General features: G+C 39.2%; 1 protein-coding gene across 1 annotated transcript in view; it reads right to left on the bottom strand.

The window, feature by feature from the left end:
* Window positions 1-20430: 20430 nt before the first annotated feature.
* The window catches only part of LOC149227269 (purple acid phosphatase 15-like), a 31645-nt gene continuing 25060 nt past the window's right edge, over window positions 20431-27015 (bottom strand). The window contains exons 3-4 of the mRNA XM_089375471.1: window positions 20906-21187; window positions 20431-20809 (exon numbers count right to left, since the gene is read on the bottom strand). Of these exons, the coding sequence (XP_089231597.1) occupies window positions 20594-20809; window positions 20906-21187 (498 nt within the window). The 3' untranslated portion in view covers window positions 20431-20593. The remainder of the gene's footprint in view (window positions 20810-20905; window positions 21188-27015) is intronic.

Here is a 27015-nt window from a genome sequence, read left to right as displayed (position 1 = left end):
GTCTCTAGAGCCACCTAGATCACCAACCTTTCTTCTTACCCACCCATGTGAGTGACCCATAAGCAAAAAAAAATCTCTTGATGGTTCAACTTGCTAGCTAGTAGCCCTATCATAAACATAGATAGATAGCCTCAGATGCCTCTCATCCATTCTTTGGTCAGTGTTTTCTTCATCTAGCCTACTCATCCAATTAAGGTGGGTCATCAAATATGAGGTAAATTAACCATGCTTGTATTAAAGTTCTTTAATTTAATGTTTAAGGGCATTCTTATACTATGGATCACTAGTTGAATTGGATGATATACCACTTTTTTACCGTACAATTGTTTCAATTTTTTATCTTGATGGTTCAACTTGCTAGCCAATAGTTCTATCATAAACATAGAGAGATAGCCTCAGATGCCTCCTATCTATTCTCTAGACAATGGTTTCTTCATCTAGCCTACTCATCCAATGAAGGCGGGTCATCAAATATGAGGTAAATTAACCATTTTTGTATTAAATTTATTCCATTAAATGTTTAAGGTCATTCTAATATGGATCACTAATTGAATTGGATGATATACCACTCTTGATTGTACACTTGTTTTCATGCTTCACCTTGGTGGTTATCAATTGCCCTTAGTCCAGTGTAAACCTTGAGGCCTTTCTTGCACTATCTAGGACAGGCAAAAATAACAGACTCAGATTGATGTTGTGTATCCATGGTAATTTATCCTTAACAACTTCAATCTTCCCCATGCATCCACATCCCATCTTCAGGTTGACCTTTGTTTGTCACCAATATTGGTTCTTTGTTTTCCTTGTCCTTGAGTAAGGGAATGGAAAATTTTCCCAAAGAGGCAGCTACAACAGAAAGAAAGGATAAATCACGAGCCATATGTTAAAATGTAAAATATTTATAGGGATAAATGAAAGTGCGTGGAAAAAAGCCTATCTTGAGCTTTACCCCACTCATTAACCCTCACCTAGTTCTTGGATAATGCATGAGCTATCTAAATAAAAGGAACTTTGAATATCTCAATTCTTACGATCAAGGAAACATTTCATCTTTAAGGGGTCAATGATGAATCGATGAAATCTTGTAACCCGAGCTATATATATGTAAAAAGGAAAATTAATGATGAAAAAGGTGCACTAGAGGGGCGGTACAAATAGGTTGAGGAAAGGGGTAACTCATGTTCCATATTTCCTCCTTAACATCAAAATGCTCAAGGATATTGTGAGTTTCATAGATGGCACAAGATAGTGGCATCCTTCATGAACCCCATATCATGTGATTGATCACTTGCACCTACTGAATGATGGGTCAGCCTAGTAATTGTTCTTCCCCTTAGGGTTGGAAGCACCTAATAGGGCCTTGTGATGACCATAATATACTTAGGCAAGGCGACTTTTTTACAAATCACAAGTTAGAAATACATTTGAATATGATGCATGTGTAAATTACTTTGATTCCCTTAACATTAATTATGTCCCACTCTAATACTCTTATGATTTGTGTACCTATGATGATCCCACTTTATTTTTTATGTTGCTAAATATTTGATATAGGTACAACTATCATCCATTGAGAGATCATATGATGCTTCTCCAACACCCAAGAGAGGATGCCCAACTCTAATCAATGACTCCATTTGGCACTTTGACCTAGCATATTTACTACTTATTAAGGAGTTGCATTGACCTTTGGATGGTTCAACATAGTTTGTAACACCCTTCTCTCCTTTTGGGACCCAAAATGTTTCCCTCCAAATCTAGGAGGTTCCTGAGAGAGCAAGTGTACTCCATAGTTGATAAGACACCCCTAGGCAGGCATTGAACCTACTTGATGGACACTACTATGTTTTAAATGAGTTTTGTTGATGATGATGATGACATGGGACCCCTCTAGAAGGGATGGTACATTGCTTTACATGATGAGAACATACCCTAGCTCCATGATGTCCCCTTCATAAGGCTTACAATGATGATGTGGGAAAGTTTGAGGATGAGTTATAAATGAGGGAGCCATTGCTCGATGATTGCACACCATTTGATGAGGAGATGTGACCTTTGAGATGAGGTGCACCCCTTGGGTTGATCCTTTTCACCTTTGACAAAGTGACACACCTTTTGGAGGATGATGACACCCTTGGAGATATTTCGGCTCACATGTGCGAACTATTTGAGGCTTATTTTTATGTTTTATCATTGAGTTAACTATATTTGGGGGTTCTCTTGTGACTTATCCAGCTTGTAATGACATTTAATATTATTTTTAAGAATTTTAGACTAAATTAGGAGAAATTCAACTTGGCACCCTCATATAAATAGAAGGAGGTTCAATTATCCTAGGATCATTGTCACGGACACTTGGCAATCAATGCATACTAGATAGTATTTTCTCTCTTGGTCATTGTGAAGCACTAGTTGAATGAAATTGTCTTCGGGAGGATATTTTGATTGGATAAATCGACGATTATTGGTGATTCTTTGATGATATGTGGTATTTTCATGTAAGTTATTTCCTTCCATATTATACTTATTGAAGAATTAGGATATAGTAAATTTTTCACCAAAGGTGTTGTCGATGTTTTATGGCTCTAATATCTCTTTGAACAAGATATTCATCAACTTTCTCTTGAGGAGCCTAAATGTAGCTTAGGCCCTTTCAATCTCCAAACAAGATTGAAGGGTGCTAGGGTTTAAGGAATTGAGAAATACAAGTCCATCTTTCTCTCTCTCCTTGAAATCGCTTCCATTAGTCCTCCTCCATAGATTTATAACCCTCAACTCCATTAGCCCCTTGATTGAGAAAGGCACTAGTATTTTCTCTTGTGCCAATCCATAAAATCAAAAAACAAAATCATAATTTTTTTGATGTTATTCTAAGGTGAATTAGGGTTATGTTACAACAAAAATATGTATTTTTCAACATTATCTACCTTGGACCTTATTGTCCTAGTGTTAGAATTTGCATGCATCCATTTGTAAAAGTAAGTATATCATTTTACATGCATTTTTTAGCCATTAATTATGGATGATGTCAATGGTTTCTATTGTTGCTATATATTTTTTCAACCATTAGAAATTGTAATAATTTATTCTCTTGTTCACTTAGTGAATGATACTAATTTTTCACTTATCATAAATGATGGGGTTGTTTTCCGATTTTTGTTACAAACTTTTACATGTTGTAAATTTTTTAGTAAAACACTAGCTTATAATAGCAATATGTGTTTTCTCGATTGCACATGTTTGGGTACATATTTGAGCCTCTTTTAGTCTAACTAAACCCTCTAAATTTAGCCATAGGGATCTGTAATGTCCCTTCCTAGAATAATTTCCATGAATTTACTTTCACAATTTTGACAATTTTGTTTATTATGGGACCCACGAAATTTTGGACTAAGACTTAGGAGATGGAGGCTGAAAATATTTTTGTTTGTGGAATGTGGGGGCCCCACACACATGAAGTACACATTTCCTTAGAGGGAAATTCGATTTGCTAAGGTAGGAGGTCGAAATGCTTTTTGAGTGACCCACATGGGAAGGCAACTCAAAAATCATAAATAGAAGGGGCCTAGCAACCATTGGGGGTCTTTGTCAATCACACATTTCTCTTGTTGCTCGAGCTGCGTAGCCGGGTCACAATGTTTTTAAGAGTAGAGCTTTCCAAGGGGAGAGCTCACCCTTCTTTTGGTGGACTATGAGTGCCACCCTAGGGAGGTAAGATTGTACCAATTTGGAGGGGAGATTGGAGGAGCTCAGGGTACACTGTACAACCTTTCTCTCAGTCAACTTTGTACTCCAAGAGGACGCAGAAGGGGACCACATACCACTCATTTCAGCTATCTTTCGGGAGGAATTCTCTAAGTTGAAGACAAGCTAGTTGAGGAGTTTGGGGGCCGAACATTGTTGCATTGAGGCAGAACAAAATTTATTCACTCAGGACCCGCATAGGAGTCACTTTCTAGGCACATGTGAGAGATTAGGGGAAGAGTTTGGGAGTTTATTTTGCCAAGAGAATTGAGGAGATCATTTGAGAGGTGAAACTCAACATTTTTGGAGTGATTGGAGGGTTTTTACAGAGGGATTGCAGACCAGGCCATATTTTCCAGCCAGTTAATGAGGATGTGGTAATTGGGGCCAATTTTCAGAGGTTAGAACTAGGAAAAACCCTTTCTAGGTTTTGGTGGGTTATTTGAGAGGAATCCGGGGCTAATTTTGTAGAATTTTCTAAGCACCGAAGGTGGGTCTTTCAGCGTTATCTTTCCAGCAGACAATGTAGTTTTCCAGGGTAGCGCAGGACATATTTGGAGCAGCCCACACTCTCATCTGGGCATTGTATTTCCTCACCTGGGTATTTTCAAGCTTTCCATTGAGGAAATCCTAGGTGGACTCGTTCCATACCATTATACTATTACTCCAAGTATTTAATAAAATGGCTCAGATGGATGGTGGTTTTGGAGATTTCATGAGTGTTCACTTACTTTTCTGAATTTTGTGCTTGCATGTATAATTTTTCTTTGTATATCATTACTTTTCCTAATTAGGAACATTACAGTGGTATCAAGGCTTCGTTCTTGGCTCAGTCATGGGTGATTTTTCCTATGAACGAGGAGGATAGGTAGAACATTACCTATCGAAGGCAGAGATATTGGAGCAGGGAAAGGGAGTTGGAGATTACACCCAATACTGAGACACCTGAGAAGGAAGTAGTGGTGGAAAATATGGGGAAGCCAAGGAGAAAGGAGGAAGCAACATTTGATAGCCTCTTGAAGGCCATAAATGATCTAGCCAAAGGGTAGGAGGAGATGTTGGAGGACTCAAACAACAGAATAGGGACATGAGCATCCATAGTGAGTTCCTATTTGGGGAGACTTCAGGAGCCTTACAATAGTATGACCACCCTTCATTAGCCACTCACCCACCATCTTTCATTGGGCCAACTAGGACCACACTAGCTACATTTTACCTTTAGGCCCTGAGTGAGCAGGGTGGGTTGGATGATCATATGCCCATGGGATATTATTTCAGAGAATGACAGTCCATGGGGGGATATTTCAAAGCAGCCTTGTCCTTCAGGGATTGTTGCCAGCTCAAGCAGAATTAGAAGGGAAGGTACAGTGGGGGGTCTAGCACGTAGAGTTTAGAGTTGCAGCGTACCATTGGGAGGATGTATTTTCCCACGTATGATGGATCTACTAAGTGCACAACTCGGGCTTGGGTGGATAAGTTGGATACCTATTTCCAGCTTAATCAAATGACAAAGGTGGAAGCCATCAAAATGGATACCTTGCATTTGGAGGGAGAGGCACACAACTGGTGGTTTCATGGCTTGACCACACTAGGGCATGCTAGCATGACCTCTTATGAGGACTTTACACGGAGAGTGGTGGAGCGTTTTGATAGGAGGGATCTGGGGGCTCATTTTAGAGAGTTGACCCAGCTTAGGTAGACTGGCCATCCAAAGCAGTATATATCAGGGTTTTTGAGGGTCTTAGTCATGGTGCCAAATTTTTTCGATCCCAGGAGGGTGTACACATTTGTAGAGGGCTTTCTTGAGCCATTGCATGGATTGGTGAAATCTCGTAAACCCACTAATTTGCAGGAGGTTATGACATATGCTAGGGATTTGCAAGGGGTAATCCCCAAGACTCGAGCACCCATACCATTACAGGCTCCCTACCCACAAAAGGGGCATGACATGAGGCCCCCACCACAGTGAGAAACCCAGGGGCATGGGCAACTAGATGAGGAGACCAGGAGAGACCTTCGGAGGAGGAAGTTATGCTTCACTTGTCGGGAGCCTTGGGCACCAGACCATAGATGCACATCGGGCAAGGCCCATTACATTGAGTTCTCCTTTAATAAAGACCAGGAGGATGACATGGAGTTGGAGATAGACGGGGGTGACAACGAGACTCATGCAGAGAAGGGGCCACCACTACCACCACCACCTAGGGGAGCACCTTTTGCACCATCTGGGGGAGTTCTAACTTCTTTGCATGGGGTTCCCAAATTTACGACCATGAGGATTGGAGGCACAGTGCAGGGGCAGCGTGTCTCAGTTGTGGTAGACAATGGGGCCACCCACAATTTCATTGATGTGTAGATGGTTCAAAGGTGAGGTATCACTATAGAGGAGTTTGAGGGGTTTTCAGTCCTAATGTCGAGGGATAGGACCATGCAGTATACCCGATATGTTCCCTTTTTGATAGTGACCATGGGGAACTACTCAATAACAAATAATTTTTTTGTGGTTAATGTATTGAACACCAATGTGGTGATGGGTGTCCAGTGGCTCTACTCCCTTGGGTGGGTCACTACGAATTGGAGAAAGTTGGACATGGAGTGCACCGAGATGGATGGCAAGTTGGTTTTTCTTCGGGGTATGCATTCATATCCTCCATAGACAGTTTCAGTGCATAGGATGGAGGCTAACTTAAGGCATGCGGACACAACATGGGCGGTGGAGTGGAGGGTTTATGAGGGTGGGGGGCAACCCAAGCCACCACACCCTGACATACAGGCCATCTTAGACAGGTACCTAATAGTGTTTTGGGACATACTACTAGTGAAACCACCCGACAGAGGATTTGAATACGTGATTGAGCTAGAGACAGGGGTACATGCGGTTAGTACAACTTCTTATAGATATGCCAAGGCCTACAGAGATGATATTGAGAGAGCCATTCAAGAGTTTTTGACACTTGGGAATGTTAGGCCTAGCTATAGCCCCTTCGCTTCATTAGTTGTTCTGGTGAAGAAGAAGGATGGAACATTGCGCATGTGCATAGACTACCAAGCACTCAATAAGAAGACCCTGAAGAACCACTACCCCATTCCATCCATTAATGAGCTGATGGATGAGCTTAGAGGAGCCAAGTAACTTCTCTAAGATAGAATTTCATTCGGGGTACCACCAGATTAGAGTGAGGGATCAGGACATCCCCAAGACGGCCTTCAAATGCCACTATGGGAATTTTGGTTTCTTGGTTATGCCCTTCGGGCTGACCAATGCACCTGCCACCTTCCAGTCCTGCATGAACCATGTGTTCCGCGGGTAGTTGTGGAAGTTTGTATTGGTATTCTTCAATGACATTCTGATTTACAATAGGACTTGGGAGGAGCACTTACAAGACTTGGAGGTGGTGTTACGCATTTTAGAGGCGCAACAATTCTATGCCAAATTGTCCAAGTGCGATTTTGGGTTGATAGAGATGTTGTATTTGGGGCATATTATTGGGGAGGATGCAGTGAGGGTGCATGAGGAGAAGATCAGGGCCATCCAGGATTGGCCAGTTCCTCAGAATGTGACTGCGTTGAGGGGTTTTGTGGGTATATGCACCTATTACAGGAAGTTCATGAAGGGCTTCTCACAATTGTCAACTCCCCTTATAGATTTGACCAAGAAGGGGACTTTTGCATGCACAGATAGAGCTTATTCAACATTTGAGCGCATCAAGGAGGTGATGAGAAGATGTCCAGTATTAGCACTCCCATATTTCACTTAACCCTTCACCTTGGAGTACAATACATCAAGTGAGGGAGTTTGTGCAGTATTATCACAGGATGGCCACCCCATCATTTTTGAGAGCCAAAAGCTCCTTCCACATGAGAGGTCGTATTCTATTTACAACAAGGAGATGTTGGCCATTATGAATGTGTTGGACAAATTCTGACAGTATCTAGTGGGCAATAGATTTAGAGTGAAGACTAACCACAATAGTCTTCGCCAGTTTATGGGGCAACAGGGCATTAATGACAGGCAGTAGAGGTGGGTCAAAAATGTCCAGGCCTATGATTTTTATATTGAGTGTGTCAAGGGAAAACACAATGTGGTAGAAGATGCATTATCTAGGAGGCTTGCGACACTTTCCCTCATGAGCATCTATCATGATTCGAAGGCATAGTTGTTGGTGTACTCCAAATATCGACTGGAGTGTGAGATTTTAGAGGGTGCACATGTTGATGAGCATTATAGGGTGATGGCTAATGTCATATACTACAAAGGACGTATATTATTGGTGTTGGGTTCACATTTGAGGGAGAAGATTCTCCACACAGCCCATGACTCTCCATTGTTGGGACACCAATGGTTTCAGAAGACATACATGATGGTCAGAGAGCGCTTCACATGGAAAGGCCTCAAGGGAGAAGTGTTGCGGTATGTGTAGGAGTGTGAGGCTTGTCAGAGGAACAAGGGAGAGTTGACCCATCCGGCCAGGTTGTTGCAACCACTTCCCATTCCTTAGGGGAAATGCTAAATTATCACTATGGATTTTATCACAGGCCTTCCTATGGTGTAGGGCAAATATTGTATATACGTGGTGGTGGACCGTTTGACAAAATAAGCACACTTCTTCACTGTCTCAACCCTGTCTTCTTCTTCACAGGTAGCATAGTTGTTTTTCAGAGAGGTCTTTAGTTTGCATGGTCTCCCCAAGACCACAGTCAGTGACAGGGACAACTGCTTCATGGGATCATTCTGGCAAGAGATTTTCCAATTAGTGGGCACTAAGCTCACCCCTAAGCACCAGTTACCACCCACAGACAGACGACCAAACTAATAGGGTCAACAAATGGTTAGAGGGATGCCTATGGAACTATGTGACGGGACAACAAAGGTCGTGGATCTGGTGGTTATATTTTTGTGAGTATTGCTACAACACCTCCCACCACATGTCCATTGGTATGTCGCCTTTCCATGCTTTGTATGGTTATGATGCTTTGTCTTTTGCTGAATTTTTTTTTGGAGGTATTCGGCCCCCAAAGGCGAATGGATCCAAGAGAGCTAAGACATCCTCAAGGCTCTCAAGGACAACATGCTAACAACCCATAATCAACAAAAAATGTATGCAAACAAGCACATGATCGAGAGGTAGTTTGAGGAGGGGGACTTAGTCTTCCTACGACTACAGCCATATAAACAGTCCACACTAAAACAGAAGGGGGTTGCGAAGCTACAACCCCGCTTTTATGGGCCATACTGGGTGATTAGGAGAGTTGGAGAGGTGGCCTATGAGCTGGAGCTTCCACCAGGAAGCAAGATCCACAATACATTTCATGTCTCATGCCTAAAAAAGGTGTTGGGATAGCAGGTGACAATAGCTACAGAGTTACCTCCACTAGATGATGAGGGGCATCTTGTTTTAGAGTCGGAGGCCATTTTGGAGACTAGAGAAAGGAAGTTAGGAGAAGAACCATCAGGGAGTATTTGGTACGCTAGAAAAATTTATCGGATGAGGATGCCACTTGGGAGGGTGAGCACATACTTCAGCATCCAACACTGCAATTGCTTGGGGACAAGTAACATTTGGGAGGGGAGGATTGTAATATCCCTTCCTAGAATAATTTCCATGAATTTACTTTCACAAATTTGGCAATTTTTTTTGTTATGGGACCCACGAAAATTTTGCCTAAGACTTAGGAGATGGAGGCCGAAAAACTTTTTGTTTGTGGGATGCTGGGGCCACACCCACATGAAGTATGCATTTCCTTAGAGGGAATTTCGATTTGCTAAGGTAGGAGGTAAAAATGCTTGTTTGAGTGGCCCACATGGGAAGGCAGCTCAAAAATCATAAATAGAAGGGGCCTAGTAGCTATTGGGGGTCTTTGTCAATCACACATTTCTCTTGTTGCTCGAGTTGCTTAGCCGGGTCACAATGTTGTTCAGAGCAGAGCTTTCCAAGGGGAGAGCTCACCCTTCTTTTGGTGGACTGAGTGCCACCCTAGGGAGGTAAGATTGTACCAATTTGTAGGGGAGATTGGAGGAGCTTAGGGTACACTGTACAACCTTTCTCTCAGTCAACTTCGTACTCCAAGAGGACGCAAAAGGGGAACACGTACCACTCATTTCAACTATCTTTTGGGAGGCATTTTCCGAGAGAAATTTTGTATAGTTGCTCCAGGGGAAAGACAAGCTAGTTGAGGAGTTTGGGGGCCGAATATTGTTGCATTGAGGCAGAACGAAATTTATTCACTCAGGACCTGCGTACGAATCACTTTGTGGGCACACGTGGGAGATTGGGGGAAGAGCTTGGGAGTTGTATTTTGCCAGGAGAATTGAGGAGATCATTTGGGAGGTGAAACTCAACATTTTTGGAGTGATTGGAGGGTTGTTACAGAGGGATTGCAGACCAGGCCATATTTTCCAGCCAGTTGATGAGGACGTGGTAATTGGGGCTAATTTTTGGAGGTCAGAACTAGGACAAACCCTTTCTAAATTTTGGTGGGTTATTTGAGAGCAGTCTGGGGTGAATTTTGTAGAATTTTTTGAGCACCAAAGGTGGGCCTTTCAACAATATCTTTCCAGTAGACAATGTAGTTTTCCAAGGTAGTGCAGGACATATTTGGAGCAGCCCACTCTCTCATCTGGGCATTGTATTTCCTCACCTGGGTATTTTCAAGCTTGATATTGAGGAAATCCTAGGTGCACTCCTTCCATGCCATTGTATTATTGCTCCAAGTATTTAATAAAATGGTTGAGATGGATGGTGATTTTGGAGATTTCATGGGTGTTCACTTACTTTTCTGAATTTTGTGTTTGCGTGTATAATTTTGTTTTGTATATCACTATTTTTCCTAATTAGGAAAATTACAATATCTTTGAAATTTCTCTCTTGAATTCATACGTTAAATCACCCAAAACCCTAATCATTGAACATGTGTCCTTGGATGAATTTTGTGGTAGAACTCTTAGGAGGTATTTAACCTAAAACCATTTGGATTATTTCATCCCTAAGATCTACTAGGAAAGCCTCCCTTGTGGTGTTTGTATCCAACCACAAGACACTGAGGAGTAGTTATTAAAGTGACAATGGTAATTAGTCTCATTTTTTCTCTCAATCTAGATTACTTAATGGGGCTTCGTACTAAAGTAATAGATTTTGCAGTAACAATTCTCTAATGGCATAAAATGGAGACTTTGTAAAATCTTGCATATATGCAGTTGGAAATGACACCATTAGATTTGACATTGAATCTACTTTCCTCCCCTTTAATATCTTGTAGAAACACAGTGAAAAAATGTGGAAAAACCAATTTACACAACCTCGTATCATCCTCTTTAAAGGGATAGTTTCATATTCTTATATTTAATTAGAATTGAAGGAAAAACTAGAGTCCACATAAAAGTGCAAACATTACACTACAAATTTTTTTTTTTTCCCGATCTTGAAATTTTAAAAATATATATTTTTATCATAAATTTTTTTAGGAAAAAGTAATAGAACACTACAACAATCTATGCAAATTATTTAGTATAACGTTTCCCAAATTTGATAATTAATATTGAAATCAAAGAAGACAAAAAAATTCATAGATCATGCACCCCTGAATTTTTAAAGGAAAAACAATCAAAAACATCAATTTGACTTCTTAAATGTCAATGAAGATGAAACTAATAAAATTTACTACAAATCATCTTATACTACAAATGAAAATTCAAAATGTAGATATAAGCTATAATAGTCAGAAATTGAAAAATCAATAAAATCAACATTTTTTTCCCAAACAAAAAGAAAATTAGTAACATCTTTATGGATTTACCTTAGCACACCACTTCATGTTGTAATAGAAAAACACACAAAAAAGGAGAGAAAAACAATGGGGAAAAGTCAATAGAGGTTTCTCGAAAAACTAAACAGAAAGGCCCATCAAGCACTAATCCTAGCAATATCTAATTCACAATGTTTGGGAATGCCACAATGACTGTACTTACGAAGGAGGAACCCTGTGTATTACCACTTCAAGTTATTTCACAAAGCAACACTAAAGTATCCCACTAATGATCAAGAACTCTATTCCCTAGTACAAAATGTCAAGTGGAAGCATTCACTATTAGGAGAGAACACAATGATTCACATAGATCACTAATCACTACAAAATTTACAACCTTAATTCCTTAACCGGAATTGGAAAACCATAGGATAAAAATCCATGTGTCACAAAAACTACCAAAACCTAGAATCATGTACCAAAAGAAGATGCAAAAAGCTTCCCAATAATTTTTTTTTGTTCCCACTGCATCTAGTCATATGAATCATGCATGGGGCTAATTGTGCAAGGAATGTAACACATACCCAAAAATCACCCATACAAAGGATTTCCAATGTGGGAACAATATTGAAGCTTGTACCATGCACCCATGAATTTATTGGGGAAGAATATGTGAATGATGTCGATTTTAGAGGTGTGTATCAACCACTGAAACAAAAAGAAAAAATGTATCATCTCCCAGATGGGCTACTTTACAAGTTTGGCAACTTGTGCAATCCACAAGATAGAATAACTCAATGCATAAGAAAAGCTCATACTTCAATAATTAAGCAAAGTCTTTTGGTAGAAATCACATAAGAGAAATTTTTAGCCGATGCGTTTTGGACAATTTGACAATGAAAACATAGGTGAATTCACAAAGATATGTGTGTTGGCCTAAAATGCAAGAACAAGCTTCCAAGTATATTTGTGTTCTTTGTAACACTAGTAAAGCTAGCAATAGGAAACCTGGTCTTTGTATACCATTACCAATACCTATTGAACCATGGGAGAGTATCTCCATGGATTATGTTAAAGACTTACTCATGACGAGGAGAACCCATGATTGCTTATTTGTGGTTATTGATTACTTCCACAAATTGTGTGTGCTAATTCCTTGTAAGAAGACCATAAAGAGACATGAAATGGTTGAATTGTATTTTTCAAATGTATGGGCACATTTTGGATTCACACATTTAATTGTGTCTAATCAAGATGTAATATTTTTGAGCAAAATTTTGACAATGTTATGGCAAAGAATGGAGAAGTTAAGGAAATCCACTACAATCCATCCCTAGATTAATGCATGGATTGAGGTTGATAATAGAGCTTTAGTGCAATGGTTTTCAGAATATGATTAGAAATCCAATGTCTTGGGGTTAATAGTGGATATAAATATAACACTCTTATAATATGACAACATATTCTTTCACCCAAAAAACCGCCTCTTTGAAGTTTGTTTTGGTTATTTGCCATCATCACCTTTTTATGCTTTTTTTGTGGGAAGTAGAAGAAAACTAACCATGAAATGCATATGGGTTCACATAAAATGCATAAATTCATTAATAAAATTAGAATGATTCATCTTAAAATGTAGGGACAACAAAAGCAAAGTCAAGAAAAGTACAAACTTGGACATAAACAACATGAAACATATCACAATTTTTTTGTTGTTGGGGATAAATTATAATCTATGTAAATAAACAACATAGAACATATCACAATTTTTTTTGTTGGGGATAAAGTATACTCTATTTCAATAAATAGCCACCGCACGAAAATGAAGCCTTAAAACATGGACCATTCAAGATCATTGAATAGGTCAATAATAATGCATTCAGACGAAATCTACCATATGACAATGGATTTGGTCATTAACGTAAAGAACATGCAATTGTTTTAGCCTTCCACGTTGGATAAAGAAGGAAAGGGCAAGTGTTACCATTAGTGGAAGACTTTGCATCCAAAACTCTCAAAGAACTAGAAGACACAATGTTGCAAAAGGTTTGGGCTACTCACACAGGTCAACAGTGGTTGTCTCAGTCTGGACTCGAGGAAAATTACATAAGTAAAAATGGTATGAAAGAAAATTTATGGATTCCTCCCTAATTCACCACTGTCTAATGTAGCAGAAGATTGTACAACCTACACATCATTTAGGTCCAAGAAAAAAGGATATCCTTAAAGCCAAGATAGCCTCCCAAAATCCAATGTTATCATGACAAGTGGCATGAGAACTCCAAAAGTCATCGAAAGAAAAAAGAAAGAAATTATTTTTAACGTCCACAAGTCTAAAGATAGCCTATGGGACAGACTGCGTCAACATTTGATTTCTGCATTCATCCCTTTTTTTATGTAACCTCACAATGAGCGCTCTCAGCTTCTCAACAATCACCTCGTTGAGTAAATTATCCCAAGAGCTAGCTCTCAGAATATTTACATAATTTTCCTTGTCTTTGAAGGCCTCACATTCTAAAATGAAATGCTTTTTGTTTCCACTTTTACGGAAATGAAAAAAATACACTCTTTTTTCCCAAACTTCTTTTGGTCTTTTCCAGCGCCCTATTTCACAATGGAGTTGATGAAAATTAGTCCTTAACTGAGCAATAAGAATTTTGGCTCTCCACGAAATATTGGCCCCTATATACACTTTTTTATGATGATTATGAGTGGGATTAAACTCTTCAATATAGTACTTTCTCTTTCTCCCTAGCTTTTTATTCCAAGTACGCTTGTGGAACTTACCCATAACAAAAACTTTATCTCTTTACTATTTGTGGGACACATGTTCAAATAAATACCTTTTCACTAAACAATTTATTATTTTGCTGCATCCAAGCCTTCTTTCATTTGCACATTATGTCATTGAAGACAACCTCAAGCCATCTGCCCTCTTCCATTTGCTCAATATTTTTAAACTATCTTATGAGTCGCACCATAGCAATTGCTTTAATAGGAGTAGCCCCCATTTCACTTAGCAAGATATCATAAGGAACTGAACTTTTAATTTCAAACTTGCTTATAATTAAGAACTTTTGAATTTTCTCCATTTGCTTCCATTGTACATTAGATGTACTTTTGGCCCACAGTTCGTGTTGATTTGGGTTAACGTCGGATGTGATCTAGCCACGAAAATTGGTGGAGAGGCTAAAGCACATGATATCTCCAAGACCCATAAATGGTTTGGGCAAACTCTAACTGGTTTTGGAGATATTAAAATAATTAATATTTTTAATGGAGTTCCTAAGTCTAAACTTAGGAAAAATAAAATATTAATGAGTATTAATATAAAACTAGGTTAGAATGGTCCAAAAGTCATGGATCAAGCCAAATCTAATATTAGCTGTTGATTAGAGATTTAATCCTCATTGTTGATGGGCCAACGAGAAAAGTATAAGAGGAGGCTTGAGGGTCAGTTCGAGAACACACCAAGAGAGATCAAGAACTCGATTTTCTGGGGTAGGGTTTGCTGAGGAAATTGAGTGAGTGGCTAGAGTTGCAGCTGAGGGGCGGTGCATACATAGCAGAGAGGCAGAGTTAGTACCGGGAGGATCAGGGTAGAGGTCATGAGAGGTTGATGCAGAGCTAGCTAGAGGCCACACAGAGGCAGCCAGAGGCCACGTAGAGGCAGCCAGGAGCTGCGCAGAGCCAGAGAAGGGCCAGCGTGTGAGACGTAGAGCCCAAAGAGGCTGATGCTAGACCATAGAGGCTGACGCAGAGCCTAGAGGCAGTGCTAGGAGATTTTTCGTGGGACATACTAGGAGATGGAAAGCTAGATAGGGTGACGCAGTCCCTATCAGAGTGACGCAAAGCAATAGAAGCTTCACTGTCACTGTGGGATTGTTCATCCAGCAATTTAGCTGGAATATCTGTCTCTGACTGAGAGGTACTACTGCCGAGGCCATTCTCTGTTGGGTGAGCCAATTCTGGCACCCGGGTTATATCCTAAAACTACATAATAATAAAACCCTCTGAATAACTACACCGGTTTTCCCGAATTCGGTTTTTCTGGGGACATTAGTCCAAAAACAACGGTGTCACTTGTGTGCTTGTTTACTTTCAGTTGTTTATTTCTATGTGTTGATATTGTGCTTATATTTATTTTCAGTATTTACATGATAAATAACTTGTTAAGTAATTGAACAAGTAGGAAGAAATAAATCATATAGCACAGAAAGAATTTCTAACAGGTTAAACTTAGAAATTCCAACATGATATCAGAGCGTGGTTGCAGATCACAGCATAACTGAAGGCATCAGCCAAGTAGAGCAGTAGCAGCAGAAAACAACTGTCCCGAGTGACAGAAGTCATTCCTAGAAGAAAGCAGCAAGGAAGGGGTGACGCAGAGTGCTTGCGTCATCAGTTCGAGCCAGGAGGAGGATCAATGCAGTGGCAGAGAGGAGCAAACCTGACCTACGCAGTGCCTGATCATCTTTCTCAACCAGGAAGGATTAACGTTGTGGCCAGGAGGTGCAAATTTTGTCGGTTCCGAGATTGCACAGAGCCAAGCGGCTCAATCCTCTAGTTGCTATGGCATACGAGGTTATGGGTAGGTTGCAGAGTGAAGTTGGTGGGGTACTGTGTTGCGAATAGTACCTAACAGGGCAAGACCAAGGTGGAGGGAGTTGCTACCGAGGCATATTTCTAGCCAAGGGATCTGGATCAGTAGTGCAGTTGCATAGACGATTAGAGTGGGGCAACTTGACGTTGGTAGAGGGAGTTCCAGAAGGGAAATCGAGACTCAAAGGGAGTCGAACTAAGAACTTCCATACGGGAAGTTGAAAGACTCAGCAGGAGTCAAACAAAGGACTTCTAGGCGGGAAGTTGAGAGACTTAGAGGAGTCGAAAGAAGAATAGCATAATGGTTGTGAATGGACTAAGAGATCAGGATAGGTTGGATGGAAGGCCCTGAAGAAATTGTACCAGCATACTTCCGTGTAGAGGAAGATGTTACTTGAAAATCAGTTGAGGTCATACCATATGCAGAAGGGAGAGCAGATAGATGTATTCCTTGGTCAATTGAAGGAGATCCAGGACCAACTGACTTTCATAGGGGCCATGCCAGATGAGGAGATGTTGGTGAGGACTGCACTGAACGCAGTCTTCAAGGATTGGGAAGTATTTGTCTAGAGCATACTGGGCAGGTTGAAGCTTCTAGATTGGGAAGAACTGTGGGCGGCTCTTCGTCAAGAAGAGATAAGAAGGTTGACCAAGGTGGGGAGTAGCGGTAAAGGGGTCAGGATCAAAGAGGAAGAAGAGGATGTGGCTCTAGCATCTGCGGGAAAGCAGGAGAAGCGTAAGAAAAAGGAACTCTCCAAGGTCAAGTGCTTCCATTGTGGGGAACTGGGTCATTTTATGAACCAGTGTCCAAGGAAGAAGGGTAAGGGAGAGGCTTTTGAGACCAAGGCAATGCCAGCAAGGGTGAAGAAAGAAGTTGAGGAGGATGACAATTGTGCCATGAGTGCTCATGTGCCACTTGAGAAGAAGTTGGGAGACATCGAGCTATAGTCAGACAGACTACAGGCAATGAGGGGTAGGATCCTTGAGGTATCCAACCTCTTCGATTATACCTTGCTACAGGAGCCTCAAAGAGAAGTAGCAGGACTGGCGGATTTCGGTAGAAACGGATGCAGGCAGAGCGATAGAGAGAGCTACAATGCAGGACTTCCTGGACAGCATGAGGCAATAATGCGAGATGCATGGAGTTGTTGGAGTAATGGAGAGGTCAGTAGAGGCAGCACTTGTCAGCGACAGAGGGAGCTTCAGCATCGGGAGTGTTTCTAGCCTGATGGAGATGTAAGAGTTGGGAGGATCAGTTACTTACTTCTCAGTAACTGAGTTGCAGTGCAGCAGTTAGCAGTGGCAGTGCTATGGGTAGCACGATGCAACATGATAAGAGGGGATGTAGTGCAGATGCAGCAGTGGTAGTGGTGGGGCCATGGGTAGCAGCACAGATGCAAAGGGAGCTGCCATACAAATGCAGCAGTGGTAGTGGTAGGGCCATGGGTAGTAGTACAAGATACAACAATGCAGATGATGTTGGGCGGGGAGACCTAGCATCAACACAGGGACCAATGTTGGATGATCACTGTGATACTTAGTGAGGAGTATTACTAGAGCACAGTCCTCGCTAAGAGGGAGTGTTGATTTGGGGTAGCATCGGATGTGCTCTAGCCACAAAAATTGGTGGAGAGGATAAAGCACATGAGATCTCCAAGACCTAGAAATGGTTTGAGAAAACACTAATTGGTTTGGGATATATTAAAATAATTAATATTTTTAATGGAGTTCCTAAGTCTACACTTAGGAAAAATAAAATATTAATGAGTATTAATATAAAACTGGGTTAGAATGGTCCAAAAGTCATGGATCAAGCCAAATCTAATCTTAGCAGTTGATTAGAGATTTAATCTCGATGGTTGATGGACCAATGAGAAAAGTATAAGAGGCTAGAGGGTCAGTTCGAGAACACACCAAGAGAGATCAACAACTTGATTTTTTGGGGCAGGGTTTGCTGAGGAAATTGAGTGAGTGAACAAAGTTGCAACTGAGGGGCACTAAATACATAACAGAGAGGTAGAGTTAGTACTGGAAGGATCAGCGTTAGAGGCCATGCAGAGGCAGGCAGGAGTTGGGCAGAACCAGAGAAGGGCCAACGTGTGAGATACAGAGGCTCCAGAGGCTGACACAGAGCCTAGAGAGGCTGACGTTGGACCAGAGAGGGTGACGTTGGGCTAGAGAGGCTGACGCAGAGCCTAGAGGCAGCGTTGGGAGATTTTTCGTGGGACGGACTGGGAGCTGGAAAGTTGGATAGGGTGATGCAGTCCCTATCAGAGTGACGCAGAGCAGAAGAATATGCATTGTTGTTGTGGGATCATTCATCCGATGATTTAACCAGAATATTTGTCTTTGACTGAGAGGTACTACTGCCGAGGGCATTCTCTATTGGGTGAGGCAATTCTGGCACCCAGGGTGTATTCTGAAACTAACTAATAATAAAACCCTCTGAATCACTGCATCAGTTTTCTCGCATTGGGTTTTTCCGAGAGCATTAGTCCAAAAACAACGATGTCACTTGCGTGTTTTTTTACTTTCAGTTGCTGATCTGTATGTGTTGACACTGTGCTTGTATTTATTTTCAATATTTACATGGTAAATAACTTGTTAAGTAATTGAACAAGTAGGAAGAAATAAAATAGATAACACAGGAAGAATTTCTAACGGGTTAAACTTAGAAATTCGAACAGTTTGCAACCGCAGAGAATCATCAGAATCACTAAAAGCCCAAAAAGAGTTTGAGTGGTCTTCCAATCCCACAACTCTACCTCTTTACACCTATTCTGAAAAGCATAAAATGCTTTCCAACCCTGAAACTTATTTTCTTTCTATGGCATTCCTAACTTAGATTTTTGTTGAAATCAATTCTAAGGTATTTGTAATCTGCAACTTCTTCAAGAGTGTTTCTTTCAAAGTAGAACTTATGCTATTTATGTTTTCTTTTGTTAGAGAAAACCACCACTTTCGTCTTGCTAATATTGACTTGTATTCCCACCCTTCAACAAAAATGCCTAAGGGAAAGTAAGCGCTCTTGCAAACGAAGAGCAAATTTAACAATCAGAATAAGGTTGTCCGCATACAAAAGAAGCCTTATAACAAACTCGCTTAAATGGACACCATCACCCCCTTGCGATTTTAACCACTCTTCAAGTTTTGGTAATATATAAACCAAAAAGAATAGGAGACAATAGGAAGCCTTGCTTGACCCCAATATCACTCCTAAAACTTTCGGAGATCCATGTTGAGTTCTGATTTTGACTTTCACCTCTTCATACAGCCTATGCACAACTGCTTTAGGATGCCTAGGAACCCCAAGTTCCTCCATTTAGTTCCAAAGCTTATCCCTAGGGACCATGTCAAAGGCTTTTTTGAAATCAACAAAAGCATTCTTCCTTTCTCTCCCACCCTTTTTCAATGATGTGCCTTAAAGTTATACTGTGATCAACTATGGAATGGTGGCGAGCCCAATGGAACAACTAGCCGTGAAAAATCATGGGAACCCACCAATCACAAGGAACCACATGTACACCACATTGCCTAGCAATTACCACCTCCATGAATGAACGCATGGGAAGCTTAAACAAGCTCGATAGTTACCGACTTGGGAAACAATTTATCATCGACAATTGGCATTTCTTGAGAGATATATAAATACAAGAAAGACCTAATCCAGAAAATTTGTTCGATGAGTTTGACATTCATTCTTGGATATATTGCTCATTGGGGTATAGGAGAAGCTAGATCAAAGAAAAACAAGGAGAAAGAATTTCAAGAGAATAGAATCAATGAAGGTTGTTGATGCAGCCCAGAAAGAAAAGGTATAAGAGTTGTATTAAAGCAAAGAACGGATTCACTCTGTAGCATTTGTGTCATTTGGACAGAGAAGAAGGCTTCAGGAACACCTTTGTAAATCAATTGTCTTGAATTCAATAAAGAGCCAAGCAAGCCATTTTCATGCAAGAGTTTTTCCACATTGAATTTCTCCATGATAAATCTGTCTAAATCTGTCTATTATGTGTTGCGTTGTTTACCTATTCTTCCATCTAACATTGGGGCTGGTCAACCTATATATACTTCCATCTAACATTGGGGCTGGTCAACCTATATATATATAGAAAGCAATTAAAAAAAATCAAAATTAAATTAAAAAAAGGTTCAAAATTAAATAGTAAGGTCAGTATTGATGAATCGTGATGATCATAAACTAGAGGATTACAAAGTAATAAATGTGAAAATCTCGAGTGTACTCCTAAATTCTTTTCCTAAACCTCTATTTTATTTTTATTTTGCCTTTATTTCTTTCGAAATTCTGGTAAAGTAGAGTACATATTGTAGCACAACCTCCCTGAGGGATTATCATGAATTTCATTTCATACATATTTTATTCTGTATCATCGTCATAATACATTGACTGCTAAATGGAGATCCTTCTCTTGTTTGCATATTATTTATTTCCTAAATAATATGCATCATTGAGAATAATAATAGCAGTAATATGCCTTTAACGAGATTAAAATTCATTTCTCCACATAAAAAATACATACAATACGCGTGTGTTACAGTTAGCATTGATGCTTGAAAGTGGACTATTAATGGTCTGATTACGCTTTTTGAAGTGACAAATTTCAGGCTGTCTCACAATGCACATTTGATCCCCAACGGCATTATCTGTGTAAGCATCCTGATTTCGGTGCCATGTCCACAAGGCATCAGTAGAATTTAATACCTGCAAGAAACATAATGACATGACCACTTGCTCATGATCAAACCTTTCAATAAGATACATAAATATTTATTACATGACCAAGTTAGAAGATGAAACCTCTAGAATGCCATGTCCAAAGGTGCTCTCTCGGAATGCACTCCATTCTGGTTGTTTGTCCCAACAGAAATTTCCTTTGGCAGGGCCGGAGGTGAAGTTGATGTGGCAGACACCTCCATATTCAGGTTGATTGTCACCAGGCCCAGGGCACTTACCTGGGTCATCTGCAAAATCTGTATCAATTGCCTCGATGTTCCCACCATCACCAACTGTGATATATACTGGTGCACATGGGTTTAAACTATAGTTGTACACTCTGTTCATTCTTTCATATGCATGTACCTGCCATTAAGCTATGTCAATATATTAAGAACATGAAGAATATAGCAATAATAAAATTGGGGACATACACCATGGTGAAACTGGATACAAACAAAACCACAAGTAAACAAACGTGAAAGCCAAAGCCAAAGGGATCTCCTCAATACATGGCCATGAAATGAATCTTAATGCAATTAAGAGAGATAGAGAGAGCTATTTAAAAAGGAAAACAATCGGGCCTACAAGCACAACAACGGACTGTACTCTTATGTGAGTTAAATCAATTACATATTAAACATGTATAAAAATAATACTTCGCATGGTATGGTAAATCAAAAGGGTTAGTTTTGATTAGCTTAATTTTTTTAATGTTCTGATAAAATAAATCTTTAACATGTTTTCATATGAAATTATTAATAATTTTCCTTTTAATTTATTAACATTACTCACCCATACAATTATGTCAAATAATGCAAAGTATATCATTATCTGTCCTATAACAATATAACAAAAGTTAATGTAGTTAGGTTACGAACTCCTCACCTTGAACCATTTGACCCGTCAAAACCCTGGGTCAGACATGCAACTGCAGGATTAAAAACTCCTCAAAGTGCCCTTCCATTTCAGGGGTATCAATTCTGACCTGCCCCTGAACAAACGCACAATGCATGTCAAGGTTTTTCGAAACTTCTCAACAAATGCCTACACTGGTTTTCAATGGATCATAATGTTGCCCCCTCACATGGCATGAGGAGATCGTGATTACATATTGGACTTCCAGTATGAGCACCACTCTTCCAGTGGCATGATGCTCTAGTTCACAACTGATGTGAAGTGGCACTTCAGGTTGGTCATTCAAAGCACATGGGTGATAATATCTTTCACAGAATTTTGGCTACATGTTCTATTTCACAGTGTGGACCTGCCCGGTTGGTTTCATGATGTATATCAGCTTGTCAATAGCAATTTTGTGCATGGTTGAGTTGATTTTGACATGCAGATGGTACATGATGATTTTGCACACATGTATGAGAGTGCCCCATTGTTTCAGTTGTTGCGATCTTATGATAATGCTTGATGTAGTGAATACTGTCATATCTTCTATTCTTGCTCATGTATGATAATATTGCTTCATGTATCAGCCACAACCATGGTGAACATTGGTGTAATCTGATAATGAATCATAACTCTCTTGTCTTTTGCTTAGATGCACGATGACGAGACATAATTTTCCTTTAGATAAGTGTTGTCACCTTTTTATTCAAGTTGTACTACTAGAGAACTAGGTGGGTGTAGCATGTCATTTTCCCTAACCATCTTATACACCTAGTCATCTTCCCATCATTTTCATACACACTCATCATTTACCCTCTCATGGTTGTCTTATCATGAGTCATATAGCAAGATCCAAAGCAAAGAAATCCCATGTCTGAAAAGCCTAAATAAAGTCAAAAGAGCTAAAAAGCTAGAGATTGATGCAGCCAAAAGAAAAAAGTCAAATTGTAAAACTTGAATCATGACACCAATAAAAATCCAATTTCGTGAAGTCCCATGCTTAAGGAATGTGAAATCTAAAGAAATGGATGAAGCAAATAAAGAAAAAGACAAAGAAGGGGTAGTAACAAAAAGAGGCTCAGGAATGGTAACTCAATGCTAGTAAGCACTCCCTCCCTAAAGGCACACATGGAATGAAAATCATAACCCCTAGCTGTTGAAATCTCGAAAGGGAAGACTTCTACATCATCCGATGTGGTAATTAGGGTCAACACATGACAATACCCTTCTCCCTAACATCACATATCCCTAGCTTAGATTCCTAGGAAATGCTTCTCGTCTTAGGAGTTGTCATGTGTAATATAGGTTAATGATGTCTGCACCATGGTTAAACTTAGGAAACGATAAAAATTAAATGAATCATTAAGAAGTTAAAGGATGTCACTTAAAGTTTCACCACCTAGTGACACATATATCAAGGTATGGCTCATCATTATGAAGTAGCACCCCTACATTGGGAACTATGTATTTGCCTAGAGCATTGCATATCTTCATTGGGAGTTGTGTACTTGCATTGGGAATCATGACTATGCCTAGCACATTGTGACCTTTGCATTGGGCTTTGTGACAAGGTCATCCACACCATTTGAGCCACACGTGTGGGACCTCTATCATCTTTTTGGGGGGTGACTTTCTTCTTGGACTGTGGGCACATGCACTGGGGCCACACGTGCCTCCTCATCAGGGAAAATTTTAAGAACCCCCCCTAAATTTACATGTATAATAAATGGGCAAATGTCCATGGTATATAGGAAAAATGGAAGGCAATTTTATCAATAATATGATATGTATATATAATTTTTTGGCGAATCTCTCACCAAGCATGGCGAATATTTTACTCAATTATAAAATCTTGTGTTTATTGAATACACAAATGAAATCATTGCATTTCTTTAAAATATGCTGAAATCAAAATTACCGAAATTACATATCGATGACCTAGTGGGTGTAGGATAAAATTCACCCGTGCCATTCACAAAAAACATGAGAAAAAACCTAATACTATATATAAAACCAAGAAAAATTCAAATTCATCACTTCTAGGGACCTCGTAACCACCCTGCCAATACACAAGTATGTTCTTGTTTTACAAATATACTTGTCCAATGCCTATGTTTTTACCATTCACCTTAAGATGTTTTTACAATATAATTTCCTAAGTCTATTTAATATCTTCATTATCATAAAAACCAACCTATATCCATCTTAACTCCACATCTACCACTCTCAGGGAGATGAAATCTATTTATCCCTCTGAGCACTTGGTAGACCCAGAATTAAGATGGATCTAAGATGATAGAATTTCCCCTTTAAATAGTCTATGCTCACATGAATACCATGGTATTACCATTGGTCAATAGCATGGGTTATGATAAACCTGGAGCTTAAAATTAATAAAAATAATAGTTGATTTTTTTTTTTTTTTTAAACAAGCTAAAATGTTTAACATACATTAAATTACAACATCCATTTTTACTCTTGATCGGATCAAATATTTTTTCACTCTATGCTAGTTTGCATATCATGATATTTGATACCTCTCGGGGGTTAGTAGATCCAGAGTAAAGATGGATCTATGCTGGTTTAATTCCCCCATTTAAATAGGCTACATTCCAGGTGAATACCATGGGTCAACACCATGTGCCAATTTTATTTTTATTAATACTAATATTAGGGTTAATAATGTTTTTTTGCATGGTATTAATAACAATCTAGTCCATGGTATTTTTCCCATAGTTTTTTGCCCATAGGTTTCACCTAAATATAATGCATTTTTTGAGTGTTCGTAAATATAAGGTGACTTATGGAGTGAATATAAAAACATGTTTTATTTGTTTACCATACCTCTCGTTTATTTATATTTTTATTAATTTACCATATCTTTTTTACAAGTATGGTATTTGGCCCATAGGATTCACTTAAATAAAACCTCTTTCTTGAGCCTTCATAAATAGAACGAGGGTTATGGACTAAATATAAAAAGAGGTTTTATTTATTTACCATGCGTCTAATTTATTTATATTTTTATTTATTTACCATACCTTTTGAGTAAGTATAAAAAGACGTTTTATTTATTTACCATATCTCCACTTTACTTATATTTTTATTTGTTTACACCCTTGCATGTATATAAGGTGACTTATGGAGTAAATATAAAAAGTGTTTTATTTATTTACCATACCTCTCATTTATTTATATTTTTATTAATTTACCATACCTCTTTTATAAATATGGTATTTGGGCCTTTGGCGCATAGGATTCACTTAAATAAAACCTATTCTTGAAAATGGGAGAATGGAAGGTTGTAACTCCTAATTTCAAGGGCTAAATTTACCTTTCTTACCCGCTCCCTTAAAATAAGGTGGGCTATTTGAGGTGATTTGTAAAAATGTACTATGATACAAAATATTCACCCACTAAAAATTTAAAACCCCTTAATTTTGCCAAAGGGTGAACATTCGCCCCTAAAATCTCATTTCACTCATGGCATTGTATATGGACCTTTTTGGAGCACTTCGAGGGAGAAATCCTCCTTTCTTGGAATTCACCTCATAGGCGTGGTTGGTTGAGGCATCTTTGGGCATTTTGAGGGAACGACCCTCCTTCTATGCCATAGATCCACAAATTTGGAGGTTGTTAGAGCATTTTGAAGATATATTGTTGCATGTTGATGAGTCAACTCCCTACAAGGGATAGATTATGCTCTAACTACATCTATTATGCTATTTTCAAGAGGGTGTCCACTTTGTTGAGCCATCTATTCTATTGTTGATGTACATGTGGCATTAATTCACCATATAAAATTATTGTTGATATTGTCCTCTCAAGTTAGTTGGAGAATACTATTATTTTGATCATAGATATAAGGTTAGTTATGGATCTAATGCTATTTTATTGATGGAGTTGTTGGGTTATAGATCCATAAATAAGAAGCTCCTCCGTTGTAATCATTGTTGAAAGCAATGTTATCAGAACCGAATCAGTGATCGAACCGAAAAACCTTGTGGACCGGGAACCGGTCGGAACCAGACCCAAACCGGTAAAAAACCGGAAAAAAAGGTTTACCAAAAACACATAAAATATTCATATTTTAAAGAAAAACTTATATATTCATGTGCATCCATATGAATCCAAACCATTTATACACAAATATGCAAAAGTTCTCATTTACATAGCATGTAAGGGTGCACATAACTAAAATAGCATCGAATGCAATCCATCTATGAACCAAAAATACATCAACAACTAGGCTCTAGATGGCCTCTAGCATCTAAAACAAATCATGCTACAATAAATGCCTACATATCATCAAAATCATTGCCTATATTGGGGTCTTCGCCATCAATATAACCATTTAGGAATTAAAATAAGATAGAAAAAATGTAGCATGTCATATCAAGATTTTGTTTGAGTGATGGGTACATTTTTAGTAGAGTCGTGATAGAGGAGTTCAACAACCAATGCCACTAACATCAAAGTACATAGAGGGCTTGGTGTTCTTTATTAAATACTAGTTCCATACCCTCATACATGACAAAATCCAATGGAAACGTTGCAATCCCCCCTAATCCTGAAATCCTGAAAAATTGTTAAGTCTGCTAGATTTTGAGTGAAATCTACGATTCTACTTTCTCCATATGAAATCCAATAAGGTTGGAACCACTCTCAACATCCTAAGTCATTTCATGGTAATGTTAAAAATTTAAAAGGATGAAAATGAAAATTTAAGGAAAATGTCCTTTTACTTTAAGAATTTAACATTACCATGAATTGCATAGCAATACTAGGGCCATAGGCTTGATTATTACGCTGAGGGCCATAGGCTTGAATATTAGGCTAGCCTAGGGGAGAGTAAGAAGTGGGCCAACCAACTAAGAAATAAAAAAAAAAAAGGCAAATTTTTTCTGCACGGAACTAGTCATGAACCGGTCGGTTCGGTACCGAACCGACCTATTCTGGTTTGGAGGCCTGGTTCGAACCGGTTTTGGGCCAAAAATAGTCGGACTGGAATTGGTTCCGGTCCGGTTCTGATAACATTGGTTGAAAGTGCTCTCAAGCTGTTGGAACAATTTGTTTTAGCTTGTTTAGGCTTTTATGTAATGGTGAAGTCTCTTTGCTAAAGTAGTATAAATTGTTCTTGAATCCTGGTGCTTATTGGAGCCAATGTTACAAATTTTAGGATACTGAAACTCAAGGGCCATAGAGGAGAAAAATATTCTACATTAGAAGAGGTTATGTGTGATACAATTACTCCTTAACTCTCTTTGCTTCATCTTCTTTAAAGAGAAAAATTA

Source organism: Pinus tabuliformis, chromosome J, assembly GCF_031772625.1.
Source record: "Pinus tabuliformis cultivar Carrire ecotype Pingquan chromosome J, CPIR1, whole genome shotgun sequence".
NCBI classification, from domain to species: Eukaryota; Viridiplantae; Streptophyta; class Pinopsida; order Pinales; family Pinaceae; genus Pinus; species Pinus tabuliformis.
Note: the sequence above shows the minus strand (reverse complement) of the source record. Positions and strands in the feature narration are given on the sequence as shown.